At 50.0% G+C, this 12,680-nt stretch overlaps 2 protein-coding genes across 3 annotated transcripts in view; one reads left to right on the top strand and one right to left on the bottom strand.

Moving 5' to 3' along the window:
- P2RX5 (purinergic receptor P2X, ligand-gated ion channel, 5) overlaps positions 1–11,786 on the top strand; it is a 15,593-nt gene extending 3,807 nt beyond the window's left edge. The window contains exons 3-12 of one of the 2 annotated variants that reach the window (XM_009328635.1): positions 2,930–3,001; positions 4,050–4,125; positions 4,484–4,580; positions 4,946–5,026; positions 5,844–5,982; positions 6,835–6,971; positions 7,255–7,348; positions 7,865–7,930; positions 8,261–8,343; positions 8,783–11,786. In XM_009328635.1, the coding sequence (XP_009326910.1) occupies positions 2,930–3,001; positions 4,050–4,125; positions 4,484–4,580; positions 4,946–5,026; positions 5,844–5,982; positions 6,835–6,971; positions 7,255–7,348; positions 7,865–7,930; positions 8,261–8,343; positions 8,783–8,858 (921 nt within the window). In that variant the 3' untranslated portion in view covers positions 8,859–11,786. Of the gene's footprint in view, positions 1–2,929; positions 3,050–4,049; positions 4,126–4,483; positions 4,581–4,945; positions 5,027–5,843; positions 5,983–6,834; positions 6,972–7,254; positions 7,349–7,864; positions 7,931–8,260; positions 8,344–8,782 lie in introns of both variants that reach the window. The other variant, XM_009328634.1, reaches the window with a different exon arrangement.
- Positions 11,696–12,658, bottom strand: EMC6 (ER membrane protein complex subunit 6). The gene has a single exon (XM_009328636.1). The coding sequence runs from the start codon at positions 12,585–12,587 to the stop codon at positions 12,255–12,257; it is 333 nt and encodes a 110-aa protein (XP_009326911.1). The 5' UTR covers positions 12,588–12,658; the 3' UTR covers positions 11,696–12,254.
- Between the last annotated feature and the right edge of the window lie 22 nt (positions 12,659–12,680).

Raw genomic sequence — 12,680 nt, 5'->3', positions numbered from 1 at the left:
TCTGCCCCTCTACTCTGCTCTGGTGAGACCCCACCTGGAGCACTGCGTCCAGCTCTGGAGCCCTCAGCATGAGAAAGACACAGACCTGTCAGAGCGGGTCCAGAGGAGGGCCACGAAAATGATCAGGGGGATGGAGCATCTCTGCTATGAAGGAAGGCTGAGAGAGTTGGGGTTGTTCAGCCTGGAGAGAAGGCGGGTCCAGGGAGACCTTATTGCAGCCTGTCAGTACTTCAAGGGGGCTTATAAAAAAGATGGCGGCAAACTTTTTAGCAGGGCCTGTTGCGACAGGACAAGGGGGAATGGCTTGAAACTAAAGGGGGGATAGATACAGACTAGATATAAGGAAGAAATTTTTTACGCTGAGGGTGGTGAAACCCTGGCACAGGTTGCCCAGAGAGGTGGTGGATGCCCCATCCCTGGAAACATTCGAGGTCAGGTTGGACGGGGCTCTGAGCAACCTGATCTAGTTGAAGATGTCCCTGCCCAGGGCGGGGGGAGTTGGACCAGATGACCTTTAGAGGTCCCTTCCAACCCAAACTATTCTGTGATTCACTTAGCAGGTGGCTGGTGTGCACACCCAGAAATGAAATGGTGATGCTGACCAGTATTTTAACTTGTCAGACGTTTCTCCTGTGACTCAATGGTCTTGTTACTGCGTGTTGGCTTATTGGGAAGCCTTGTAGTGTGTGTGCTGAGTAAAGATCGCTGTCTCTGCCTCTGGGTGGTGTGCTCTGCAACGCAGATGTCTGGGCTATGTTATCATGAAGGCAAACATGACTGGGCAATCAGTCTACAAGACTGAATCCAGCACTACTGCAGTCTGCCCCAGCGTACATCAGCCTTCAGCAACCACGGTGATGATAGACCCTGGGCTCACAGTGAAACTCAGCAACTTCTGTGGACTGTGAATGCAAACGTAGACCTCTCACGAGCCTTCCTGCTCCATGTGCTGATTACTGTTCATCCGCTGAATGCCTCAGGTCAGCCATGAGATGCATCCCACGTGGGTTTTTAGGAGTATCTGAATGCCTGCTACCCGTGCATTAAGTGACTTGCTCTGCTAACTACTGCATAATCTCTCATTTTGCTTTGGAGGGAGAGCCCTGCGCTGTCCTGGTGGGTCTGAGTGGGCTGGTTTGTGCTGGAGAGACCCAGGTAGCAGAGCAGGAGGCAGTGAGGGCTGGGAGAAACCCCATCTCCTCCACAGAGCAGTGGGCAGCTCTCCTGAGCCCACCAGCGCGGCTGCTGACCGACACGTCCCTCCTGCTGAGGACAGACGTACCTGTGTCCCAAAGCGCTGGTGGGATGGGGGGGAAACACACCCCAGGCAAAGCACAGCGAGGGAAGGAGAGCGAGCCAGGCGAGTGTGAGAGCACCGAGCTGTGCTCTTGTGGACGGAAACCTGAGATTTTTATGTGCAACAGGCAGGGCTGTATGTTGGAAGGGGTTTTCTGAGAGACTCCGGAATAAACGGCAGGCACTCAGTATACTGAAACTCGCTCTGAGGGCTGAGAATGCCCTCGGACAGGGTGAACCAGTGGCACTTTGGGGTTAAGCTTAACGTAGAGCAAGCATGCAGGTGAATCCTTCACTCATTGCTTTCCGGGGCTTGTTCTCCGACAAGTTTGCAGAAACATCTTGTTTCCCTGTTGTGGTTCAGAGCAGCCTCGTGGGGTCAGGGGTCCAGAGTTTGCTCCTGATCAGGTATTTTGTCACCAGGTGCTCGCACACACAAGCAACCAGTGTTACAGGTAGCAGGGCTTGACATGCTGCCAGTTCCTGTTGTGGGTGAGGATTTTTTTGTCTGAGATGCTCAGGGCTGCCCTGCCTCACACCAGGACGTGGGCTGGCTCCAATGGTTCCTTCTGTCCCCTCAGTGCGACGAGAGTCAGGCTCCCCAGTGCCAGGGGCTGTCAGGAGACAACCCGTGTTTCTATAGCTTCAGCCTGGTGCTGTTACTGACCCTCCTCCCTTTCCCACGCACGCGTGGTATGGAGCAGAAATGGTAGAAGCACATGGGGGTTTTTTGGCATTCATTTCACTTCTGAGTGGTAAACCAGCCCCCATCTGTAGTGCTGTGGTAAGCTGCTTTCTCTCCCCTCTTGCCGACTGTACAACTGTCTTCAGGCTTGTTTTTCCTGTGGTTTCCTTTGGTGGTTGGTTGTTAAGGGGAAACCATTCAGGGGAGAAGTTAGCTATTTCAACTTTTTGCTGAATGTGGGGAAGGGACCAAATAGAAATGTGCAAAGAAAGGAAGGCTCCAGAACGGGAGTCAGCCGTGCATATTGTGGCTTTGCCTAAATCCAGAGGAAACACTACACTGCCAGAAATAAGGATTTTGGGGGATGAAATTGCAGTCAAGCCTCTCCTTGCACGTCTCAGACAGTCATCCCAATGGCTTGATAAAGGGATCTGTGTTCTCTCTATTACAGCCATGCAAGAAGTGCTCTGTTTTGTTTTATCACATGTCCACAGCGTTGCACTAAATCTGTTCCTGTGCTGTGCCCTGCTGCCTTGCTCCGTGAGCTCGGGCTTGTAACGGCGCAGCCGGGGCGGCCAGCCTGACCCTGGCTGAGAACAAACACCCACAGCTCTGCAGTGGGACGGGGCCTTTGATCCCTGATCGGGCACCGTGTCCTTATGGAAAAGGAGGACAAGCGCTTGCTGAGCAGCCAGCGAGGCAAGGCTCCGCAGTCCTGCTCAACCAAATTAATGCAGTCTCTGAAGCAGAACCCCTTAAGCCATAGAGACCCGCCGACCTCATCCAAACAAATATCCAGACAAAGGGTGCTGTTGTATCTCAGCCTGAAAAGCATCAGGAGAGAGGGAGGTGTTACTGTTCTGCAGAGAACTGCATCCTCCTCGTAACAGGTACTTTAAGAGTAAAACAGGTTTTCTAACTCCTCCTGCCTTACTTTGTCTATTCTAGGGTGAAAACGTCTTCTTTGTCATGACGAATCTGATTGTGACCCCAAACCAGAGGCAAGCCACGTGTCCTGAGGTAGGAAGAACTGAGCCCCTTGGCCCCCAGACCCCTACAAAACTGGGGGTAAGAACTGACAGAGGACACCTGGGGAGCAACGAACACAGGAAGGATGAAAGGCGAATGGTTTTTCTCTGTAGTGTAATATCTCAGTTGGGAAAATCGGACTGGTTACTGCAAACCTGGGAGGTTCAGCTGTCTTTTCCAGAGGCACTGGTCATCTACAGTCTTGCTGACTTTAGTTGAAGGTGTTGGATGTCTGCCCAGCTGGAGATGAGACCAGAACAGTGATTGCTCAGGGTCAGAAAAGGCCATAGGAAAACAACTGTGAGGTGACTCGGCCTAGTTATGGCTAGAGGAGATTTTCTAAGAGCCCCATCCTGGGAAAGGCTGAACGTTCAGACTTTCGTTACCTTCAGGACATGGGAGGGTGCTTAGTACCTTCCAGAACGTGCCTTACGGGCCAGAGGCGTGAGGTCTTTCCGCGTCACATTGAAAAGTCCCCTGTGGAGACGTGGTTCAGAATGGGCTGGAGCCTGGGGAAGGAGGACGCTGGCCGTCCAGGGAGTGTTGTCTCCATGTAGCAGAGATTAATTTTCCACATCACAAGCAGAGGGGTAGCCCAGGCCGAGAGCACAGCTTGCTTGTTCAGGGCACGGCTGTCCTCTAGTGGCTGCATTAACCCGGTGTGCAGCCGAGAGAAGGGTAATTTTGAGCTCGGAGAGCTTGAAGCTTAAATCAAAGGTAGAGTTATCTCTTGAGGTGAAGTACTGTGGCCTCCTGCTTGGTTTTGGTGAGTGGTAGGTGGTGTCTGAGTTTTTCCACAGCCTGTCCCTCTCCGGACTGAGCAGAGCCCAAAAGCAGGACATTGTAGCTGAACCATGGTGTTGCTGGTGGTGTGATACTGTCGAGCTATCTGCACGTGACCTGCAGTTACCACTTCAGCTGCAGGTTTTCGGTGTTCACCATCCTATAGACCATTCACCCCACATCAGCAGCACTTTCTTACCCCTCTGAGTGTCGTGTCCTGTCACAGGTCTCACTTCTGTCCTCTTCCACTTTGCAGAGCATCAGCATTCCCAATGCCCTGTGTTACAAGGATGGGGACTGCCCGGCAGGGGAAGCAGTGGTGGCTGGCAATGGTAAGGGAAGGGTCCCTCCTCCTGTACTGTGTCTGGTAGAGGCAGGTTCCTTCAGAGGCATCAGCCTGGTTACAGCCCCAGAGATTTCTGATTACAGAGAGCGGCAAGGACTTTCTTTTCTTTACTATCTTTCATTAAGATTGCTGCCCTGCTTACAGCTCTGCGGTGGCTGGGCCAGAGCATCCTGGGGCTGCTCAGAGAAGCAACAAGAGAGTGGCTGTTGCAGCTGAGAGGCCCTTTCACAGCAGGGAGGAGGGCTTAGGGTGGCAGTGAAAAGCATCTGATTTTCATGTGCCCTGTAGGCAAGGAGAGGAGGTGGCTGCTCTGTGTGACCTTTTCTGTGATGTCTGTGCTGCAGGGATTAAGACTGGCCGTTGTTTGAAAGACAGGGACAGCATCAGAGGGACTTGTGAGATACTGGCCTGGTGCCCAGTGGAGAAAAGATCCAAGCCCAAGTACGTGACCATTCAAGCTTGAGTTGCTTGGCTTGCGTGTCACTCAGGGCGGTTTCTGGGTTCCCTCTGCTTGGATGCTTGCTTGAATGTTGGCTGTTCCAGTGCAGGAGGGAGCTCTGCATGGCCCCCTGGCGCGACTGGCCCTCTGCTCCCCCCTGCTTGGCTCAGTGGCTGTCCCAGGGTTGTTTCCAGCTCCCAAGGCTTCCCCTCAGCCTGCACGCTCCTCACTAACTCCTTGCTGGCAGTGTGGGGAAAGTGGCCTAGCACCATGGGATGAAACCTAGCTGTTTCTAAAATGTCAATTCCAGTTTAAACGTGTGGGCAGGGTACGAATGTAAAACAGATAACAAACCTTTCTCTTCCAGGAAACCACTCCTCGCCAGTGCAGAAAACTTCACTGTTTACATCAAGAACTCAATCCGCTTCCCCAGGTTTAAGTTCTCCAAGTAAGTGCAGGTGCTTGGAGATCGCTCTGTCCTCTCCATCGCAGAACCAATAACCTCGGTTTGCTCCACTGTCCTTTCCTGCCTGCGGGTTGGGGTGGGGAGGCGGATATTCCCTCTTCTAAGGCGCAGGGAGAGGCCTTTGGCTTCAGGCTGTGTGGGAACAAGGAGATAATGAGGGCTTGGAGCTTCTCACAGAGCAACTGGCATAAAGTTGTCCATCACCAAATGAGGTCTGTGATGGCTCCTACAGTATGGGATGCACCAGAGCTTCTAAGGCAGATGGATCTGTCCACCAGCCGGCATGTAGTCAGGTTCCTGAGCTGCTTCTGCTCCCAGATATTCCTCCTCTTCCATAAAAAATGAAGGTGCCTGGACAAGGCTGGGAAAACACAAATTTAAAAATATTTGTTTGCATTTGCTGCTACAATATGAACAAAATAAAGAAGCGTAGGGAGTGTGTGCTTGCTATTCTCCCAGGCTCAGCTAGACATTTCTAGTGACTTTATTTTTTTTCCTTGAGAAAACCAGGTGGCCCTGGAGCACCCTGGCAACCTGCTCTATGTGAGTCCTTTCTTGAGCCCAGATTCAGCTGGCCTAGTCCCTGTCTGGCCTGGAGGTCATTTTTGTGTGGGCAGACTGCTTTCCCTGGGCCAGCAGTGGAGAGGCTCGCAGGGTGACGAGGCTGGTGGCAAGGTGCCATTTCTATTGTGCACTAGGGGTGTTGGAGAGGTCTCTTGTCTCTGCAGTCTTGGTGGCGTAGGCTGTGCAGGCAAGTAGAGAGGAAGACAAGGTGGATTTCCCTCTTCCCTACATGCAGGATGAATGTGCTGGCAACTGACAATGAGTCCTACCTGAAGAGCTGCCGCTACAGCACGGAGCATCCCTACTGCCCCATCTTCCTCCTGGGGAACATTGTCCGGTGGGCTGGGAGCGACTTCCAGGAAATGGCCTTGGAGGTAGGAGTGCCCCTCAGGCTCATGTGTCTTCCCAGCTGGCCGTACCGCTCGCTGGGTGGCCGTGAGGAGAGCCACTGGTGACTGCCCAGGGAACTGCCCCCTGTCCAGGGTGCAGTGGAGAGATGCTGGTTCTTAAAATTGCGCTGGTCCCACTTATCCTGTCCCCAGGGAATGAGAGGCAGGGTGATGTAGGTTCTCTGGAAGAGATGGTCAGGTCAGTTATCTGTAATTCAGGCATGCCCAAACCGCTGCTCTGCCAGCAGGGTTTCTTTGTTTAATTTCAACATTACTATCTCATCGGTTTAAACCCAGAACTCTGGAAGGCCACTGGGGCTTCTCTGCTCAGAGAATGCGCTGGGAGGCTTCCCCTGCGGCAAACGGGCACGTTTCTGCATGGAGTCCTGGGGCTGCAGCACCAAACAGGCTGCGACCCAGTGTGCGAAGCACAGGGCGGAAGATGGAGCCAGTCTGAGGCATGCCGGGAAGCACAGGGTGAGAAAAGCGCAGGCTTTGTGCTGGCTTCTGCACTTGTGAACTTCAACCCTGCATAAAAGAGCATCTTCTCCACTGAAGTATGTTACAGCCACTTAAATTAATGAAACCAGTGTGCTGGGATGAGAAACCTCCTCCTAGGATATCGGCACAGGGAAAGCTAGGGTTGTGTGTAGAGTAATGTGACTAATACCATAAGCACGAACTTAGCCCATCCGGGAGTGTGCGTGCCTGTGTCTGTGACCAGAAATGCAGCTGTTCTTGTCCCTGGGGAAAACTTGCCCAAGGATCTGACAAATTTGAAGACACATTAATTGAACTAAACTTAAAAAACTCACACTGTCTCTCTCTTTCATTAAGGGTGGTGTGATAGGAATTCAGATTGAATGGAACTGTGATCTTGATAAAGCCCCTTCTGAATGTAATCCTCACTATTCTTTTAGCCGGCTGGATAACAAGTTTGCAGAAAAGTCCATCTCTTCTGGGTACAACTTCAGGTAAGTAAAGAGGAGGCTACGATGCAGTACCACAGTCAGGCTGAGCTGGTTTGTCTCGCAGGCATTAGAGGTTGGCAGTGAAGCAGTACCAGATCAGACTGCCAGGCACTGTCCCAGCCAAGCACGCTGCTTCAGTGGAGGGAGGGAGGGAGTCATGCTCATGGCAAGCTGAAGCTGGTTTTGATGGGGGAATAGATCTGTTCGAACAGATAGGTGAATTCAGATGAGTTCTTGCGGGGGGGGGACAGGTGATGGAGTTAAAATCAGCACTGTTGTATTCCAGGTTTGCCAAGTATTACCAGGATGCTGAGGGGGTCGACTACCGGACGCTCATTAAAGCGTATGGAATCCGCTTTGATGTGATGGTGAATGGCAAGGTGAGGTCCCCGGCCAGAATATTTCAGAGCCTGGAGAGAAAAAAGATGGGGGACATCTCTCAGTGGGAAGGCAGCTCTGGGATGAGAACAGCCTCTCTGGCTTGTTGTAGGAAAGGGCTCTTGCCATTCATCCATGTGGAGCTAACCCTACCTAAGAAAGGGGATGACCTGGAGTGCGATGAGTCTGCATCTCTTCCACCTAAAAACAGGTTCATGTAAAGTCCAGCAGAAGTAAATATGCCCCAGAGACTTGTTTTCCATCTGTATGCACTGCAGAAAGAAGAAGCCTAATCCAGGGATGAAGCAAGTACAGAAATGCAGCCGTGGGCAGTTGGGTCTGAGACACAGACCTTCAGCCTCCAAGATTTTTCGCTGCAAATCTATGGTTGTGCCTGCTTGTTGCTAACAAAACACGCCCACGGGCACTAGTAGCTTCCCCTGGGTAATAACTGCACCCTTAAGTTTGTTTCTTGCGTTGTTCTTTCACCGAGTACTTCATGACCTTTTTTCTTTTAGGCAGGGAAGTTTAACATCATTCCCACCATTATCAATATCGGGTCAGGGCTCGCTCTCATGGGAGCGGTAAGTGAATGTATTTTCTTCCAGTAACGTATTGGGACCCAGATCCCTCATTTAGCTGTTATGAGGATAAAATGGGATGGTTGGTTTGTATCTTCTCCAGTGGAGTTTTTGCTACTCTGACTGCTCAGTCAGGTGCGTGTCTGCGTCCTGTCTAAAAGGCATTTGTTAATGTACCTTGTGGTCTAAATACCCCTAAGATTACACGGAGTATGAAGGAAAATACAGCTCCTACAAGTTATTCTTCTTTAATTAATGCTCGTTGCTAATTAGATCAGAACACTTCCTCTTCTACTCTAAAGATAAAACACTGTTTTATCTTTCTGTTTGCAGGGAGCTTTCTTTTGTGACCTGGTGCTGCTGTATCTGATTAAAAAGAGTAACTTTTATCGAGGCAAAAAGTACGAGGAAGTAAAGTAAGTGGGCTTGGCTTTTGTGTTTAAACGTAATGGCTTTATTGTTATGACTAATAGAAATAGAAGAGATACAGGAACACAGTAAACATTAATGGCAAACGAAGGCCAATTCCAGGAAATTAAATTCCTCCAAATGAGTTTAGCCAAGTTCCTCCCTCCCGACGTAATTCATTGCTGCAGTTAGCTGGGGAGCAAAGGAAGCTGCTGTGTCATGGTTGGACTATAAATGGCCTTGCACCGTCGGTCCATAATGACTGCGGGTGGAACTGGGGCAGCTCCAGAGCCTCGTGAAACTGAGAACTGGGGCTTTATCTGTACGGAGGGCGATGGCCTTTGTGGTAAGGTGTGACAGGCCTGGCTGGGAACCTCTTGCCCACATTGCTTCCTGAAACAGAAATAGCCTCCTTGCCTCATCTGTCACCTTTGCTTGTTTCCTCAGGTCCAGTTCCAGGAAATCGTTATCCAGCCCTACGCTGAATGGGAATCAGAGCCCTGAGCAGCTCGACGGGCTCTAGGCACAGCGATGGGTCTGCCAGCTGGACTCGTGTTCCCGGAAAACCACACAGGTGTGAAATCACACCAGGACTGGGAGGTGGAGATACCCCAGATCAGGTCTACCGTCTATTATCGGGAGTCCCAGAGGAAGAAAAGTCCTTTAAAGACCGCCCTTCTTTCCCTGAGATGTTCTCTGGTATCCTGAGCTTGCAACAGCGCGTCGTCACTATGGATTTATAAAAGGATTTTATAAAAGGAAAAAGAAGGCACCAAATGAATATTTTATATCTGTTGATAGATGTATCTGTACCTACGTCAATAGCCAGCATTATCCTGTGGCTGTGCTTCACTTCCACGTGCGAAAGAGCCGTGATGTGAAACACCACTGGCGCTTTGAGGAGGGCTGAGGCCGAGATTCAACCTATCCCCGGCTCCACTGGCTTGCGGCCACCGCTTCCAACTCTCGCTTGTGTTACTTGCAAGATTAGATGTAAAGCAGCAGGACTGCTCCTGTCGGGAAGTGCAATGAAACGCAGCGTTTCAGCAGCTCTCAGAGCCCAGGGGAAAGGGGCGTGTTATCCTACAACGCCCGTGCTGACTGGGGCCTGTGTCGGTGTGGGGGCAATTACTCTTACTGGGGGAGGGGGTGTAACCATTAGGGCTAGAAACGGTGCTCCTCCAGGAAAAGCCTTCGCAACAGCTGCAACAAGGTGCTCTGCTCGTCTCAGGAACAGCAGGAGAAGGTCCTGCCGCAGCTCTGAACGGACAATCAGTTCAGCTGTGGCTGGGTCCCAGCTACCTCACCCGCTACCCACCATCTCCGTTTGTAGTTGGCCCAGAGAACCGACATGTCAGAGCACACAACAGGTAACAGCAGGCAGAGGAGTATTTTGAAGCAAGGCAGGGACAGATATTTTTGTGGTTGACATTGGGGAGGAAAAGGGGGTTAATGCACTGAAAAGCAACATGGCACTGTGAGTATCCACAGAGAGACGGTCTTAGGTTCTCCCTCCTTTGTTTCATGGCTGGTTTAATTTGCTCGGGGTTGTTCTTTCTGCATAACTTGCCAATTGCTCATGGTGGAGAGAGATCTGGATGGGAGACTTAATGCTTCTGCTGTTTTCTCATGGTACCCTGAACCATACTGCAGGCACTGAAAAGAGGAGCTCTATCAGGTGAAACAGACTTTGCCAGGTTCTTCCAAATATACCAACAGGAGGAAAATTTAGAAGACAGATATCTGCTACTTCAATGCTCTGGTAACTTCCAAGAACTACTAGTGCTTCTTTGTTTCTCAGTAGAGAAATAAATATCACTGGAGCCTATTTTGTGAATTTATGCTCATGTGCTCACTTATCTCAGAAGAGAGAAGTGCTTATGCAATATCATTGTTTAAAGTTTGCATTTGCTTGAGCTGACAGGAACCGACTCACCAGCTCCTGAAGACAGTAGGTGAATAAATATTCCTGCCTCATTTAAAGCTTCCACACCATGGCTTGGTGCAAACTGATCAGTGTTCTGTAAACACTGCCAGGTCACCATTGGCCAGGAGTCATCGTCATAAAGATTTAAGTGTTTCTGTGCACTCTTTGAATATCAAGATTTAAAGGACTCCTGCTGCAGTGTCCTTACGTACTGCTAGGACAGCTTTAGAGGGTGGCATTACAGAGAGCTGCTGAGATCGAGTGTCCTGCACAAATGGAAACAGCAAGCTGCACTCACCTTTGCTTTAACTTCTTTAAGGTGGTTACTCCGAGGTACAGGTTGATTCTAAATTAAAATTCACCTTTGTTAGCAGTGGCAAACTCTGAATCCAGTCACCAATAGCAAACCCCACCCAGTCCCGTCCCCTCCCTCTGCTTCTGTTCAGATGCGAGTAATTACTGAGTCAAACATTTAGCTAGAAAACAGAATTAAACACTGGACTTAAAATAATTTAGGATAAGCTGCATACCTCTGATGCTGTGATCACATCCAAAGCCTCCTCTCTTCATGCCAGAAGTCTCTCCTCTAGGCAAACACGAGTCACCATGTGTATGACTGCACTAGTCAGGCCTACTAGAATTACCGTGCCAATAAAACAGCACAGGCTTTTGACTGTCGGAGCTTAATTCTATTTGAATAATTTCTAGACGGTGAAACGCATGGTGAACCCTGCATGTGACATCAGGCCAAGGCACAACTCGTGGAGACCAAGTAGCTCATCGTAACACATAAAGCTGACCGTGCTCTACTGAAACCAATGTTTCAACTTGACAAAACAACATCCTGTTGTTAGATGACCAAAGCCATTTCCTGAATTTAAGACTTCAGCGGCTTCAGGCCCCCAAAAGTCCCTAGAATATTTCCCTTCTTTATACCCTCTGTTTAACACAATTCTCACCACCATTGCTGTTGATAAAACATAACCAGAGTCCTTCTCAGGAGCTTGTTTCTTTTTTTTTTTTTTCCTCATTGTATTTCATGTACAGCAATAAATGCGTCGCTCTAGGGCAACGCTCTCCAAGACTCTTCTGTACAGTGTGGTTTTAGGTTGCACACACCACCTTTTCTTTGTGATACATACCTACAAACAGCTCTATAGCAAAGATACTATGTGTACGGTGGGTGATCGAATTTTCCTTTCTGTTCCTGCCAGAGACGTATGGAACCACAACAATGCACTGTTCAGTTACACAAAGTGCCAGCAGGCTTCCAAGTGTGTTCAGTACAGGCTGAGCTGGCAGGTAGTCAGACGCTGCACTTACTTGGTTTGTCTGCGTTGCATTGGACACAACGGTACTAAAAAGGAGCAAAGTGTTTGCCTTGTGAGAGCACTACTTAATGTACTTTTGTATATGCCAGTGAAGAGCATCTGTGACAATGATGTCATTTATTGATAGCATGTACATACAGCAATTGTGGAAGTAATGTTTGCACTAGCAACTCAATTACATTTCTGTACCAAAGCTTTACATACACTTAATTACATGCTACTGTGCAGTATTTCCTTGTGTCAGTGGATTATTTTTTAAGAGTGCCGTGTTACACACTGCTTTCATCAGTATTTGTGTGTAGGGACAGGCAGCAAATCCAGAAGGGACTGTAATTGTTACATCTTATTCAAAACGCAAAGGATACAAGGGACTACGTTAACCAAAACCCATGGCTGTGCCGGCAATTAGGGACAGAAGTTATTCCTTAATCACCAAACAAATATTCATGGGAGGCACCCGAGTGATGTTTCACATTCAGTTTAATTGAAACAGTACTACCGATTCATTTGTACTTGGCCATAATTTACTGATGGTATTAACAATACGAGTGATGAACAACAGTTTAAAAGGTAAAAGCTGGCCTAGCTGGGTAGATGACTTTTGGCAACAGTCCTTCTGCTTCATTGAAAACCACTGCAGCTAATGCGGCTCCTAGTTGTTTTAGTAGACATGAACCATGCCGTACAGGAAAGTCCAGAACAGGACATATGTGAAGAGCCCTCCTATAAGCCCCCCCGTGAAAAGCGGCCTTCGGGATTTAAAGTACTTATTCCATCGCCGTCCGGCTTTTAACACCAAGAGCACGGAGAGGAGGACGGAAGCCAGGAAGTAGAAGATGAAGCCGTGCAGGCCGGTCAGGCCGAGGATCCCCGCCGTGGCGCCCGACAGGGCCGAGACAGACGTCCTGCAATAGTCCAGGATGGCGGCGTTCCCCCGCACCGCCGCTTCGCTGATGAACTGCGGCCCCTCGCGCTTGGCCACCACCGCGGCCATGGCTCCCAGCCGGGCTCGGGGAACCTCCTCTCTCCCAACGAGACTGGGGGGAAGGAGACACACGCTTGTACGGGCCGGGGGGGGGGGCGGGGC

Source organism: Pygoscelis adeliae, unplaced genomic scaffold (assembly GCF_000699105.1).
Source record: "Pygoscelis adeliae isolate BGI_AS28 unplaced genomic scaffold, ASM69910v1 Scaffold347, whole genome shotgun sequence".
In the NCBI taxonomy this organism is placed as follows: domain Eukaryota; kingdom Metazoa; phylum Chordata; class Aves; order Sphenisciformes; family Spheniscidae; genus Pygoscelis; species Pygoscelis adeliae.
Note: the sequence above shows the minus strand (reverse complement) of the source record. Positions and strands in the feature narration are given on the sequence as shown.

Excerpts from the sequence above, each read along its gene's own strand:
- EMC6 (XM_009328636.1), bottom strand. The coding sequence starts at position 12,587 with ATGGCCGCGGTGGTGGCCAAGCGCGAGGGGCCGCAGTTCATCAGCGAA.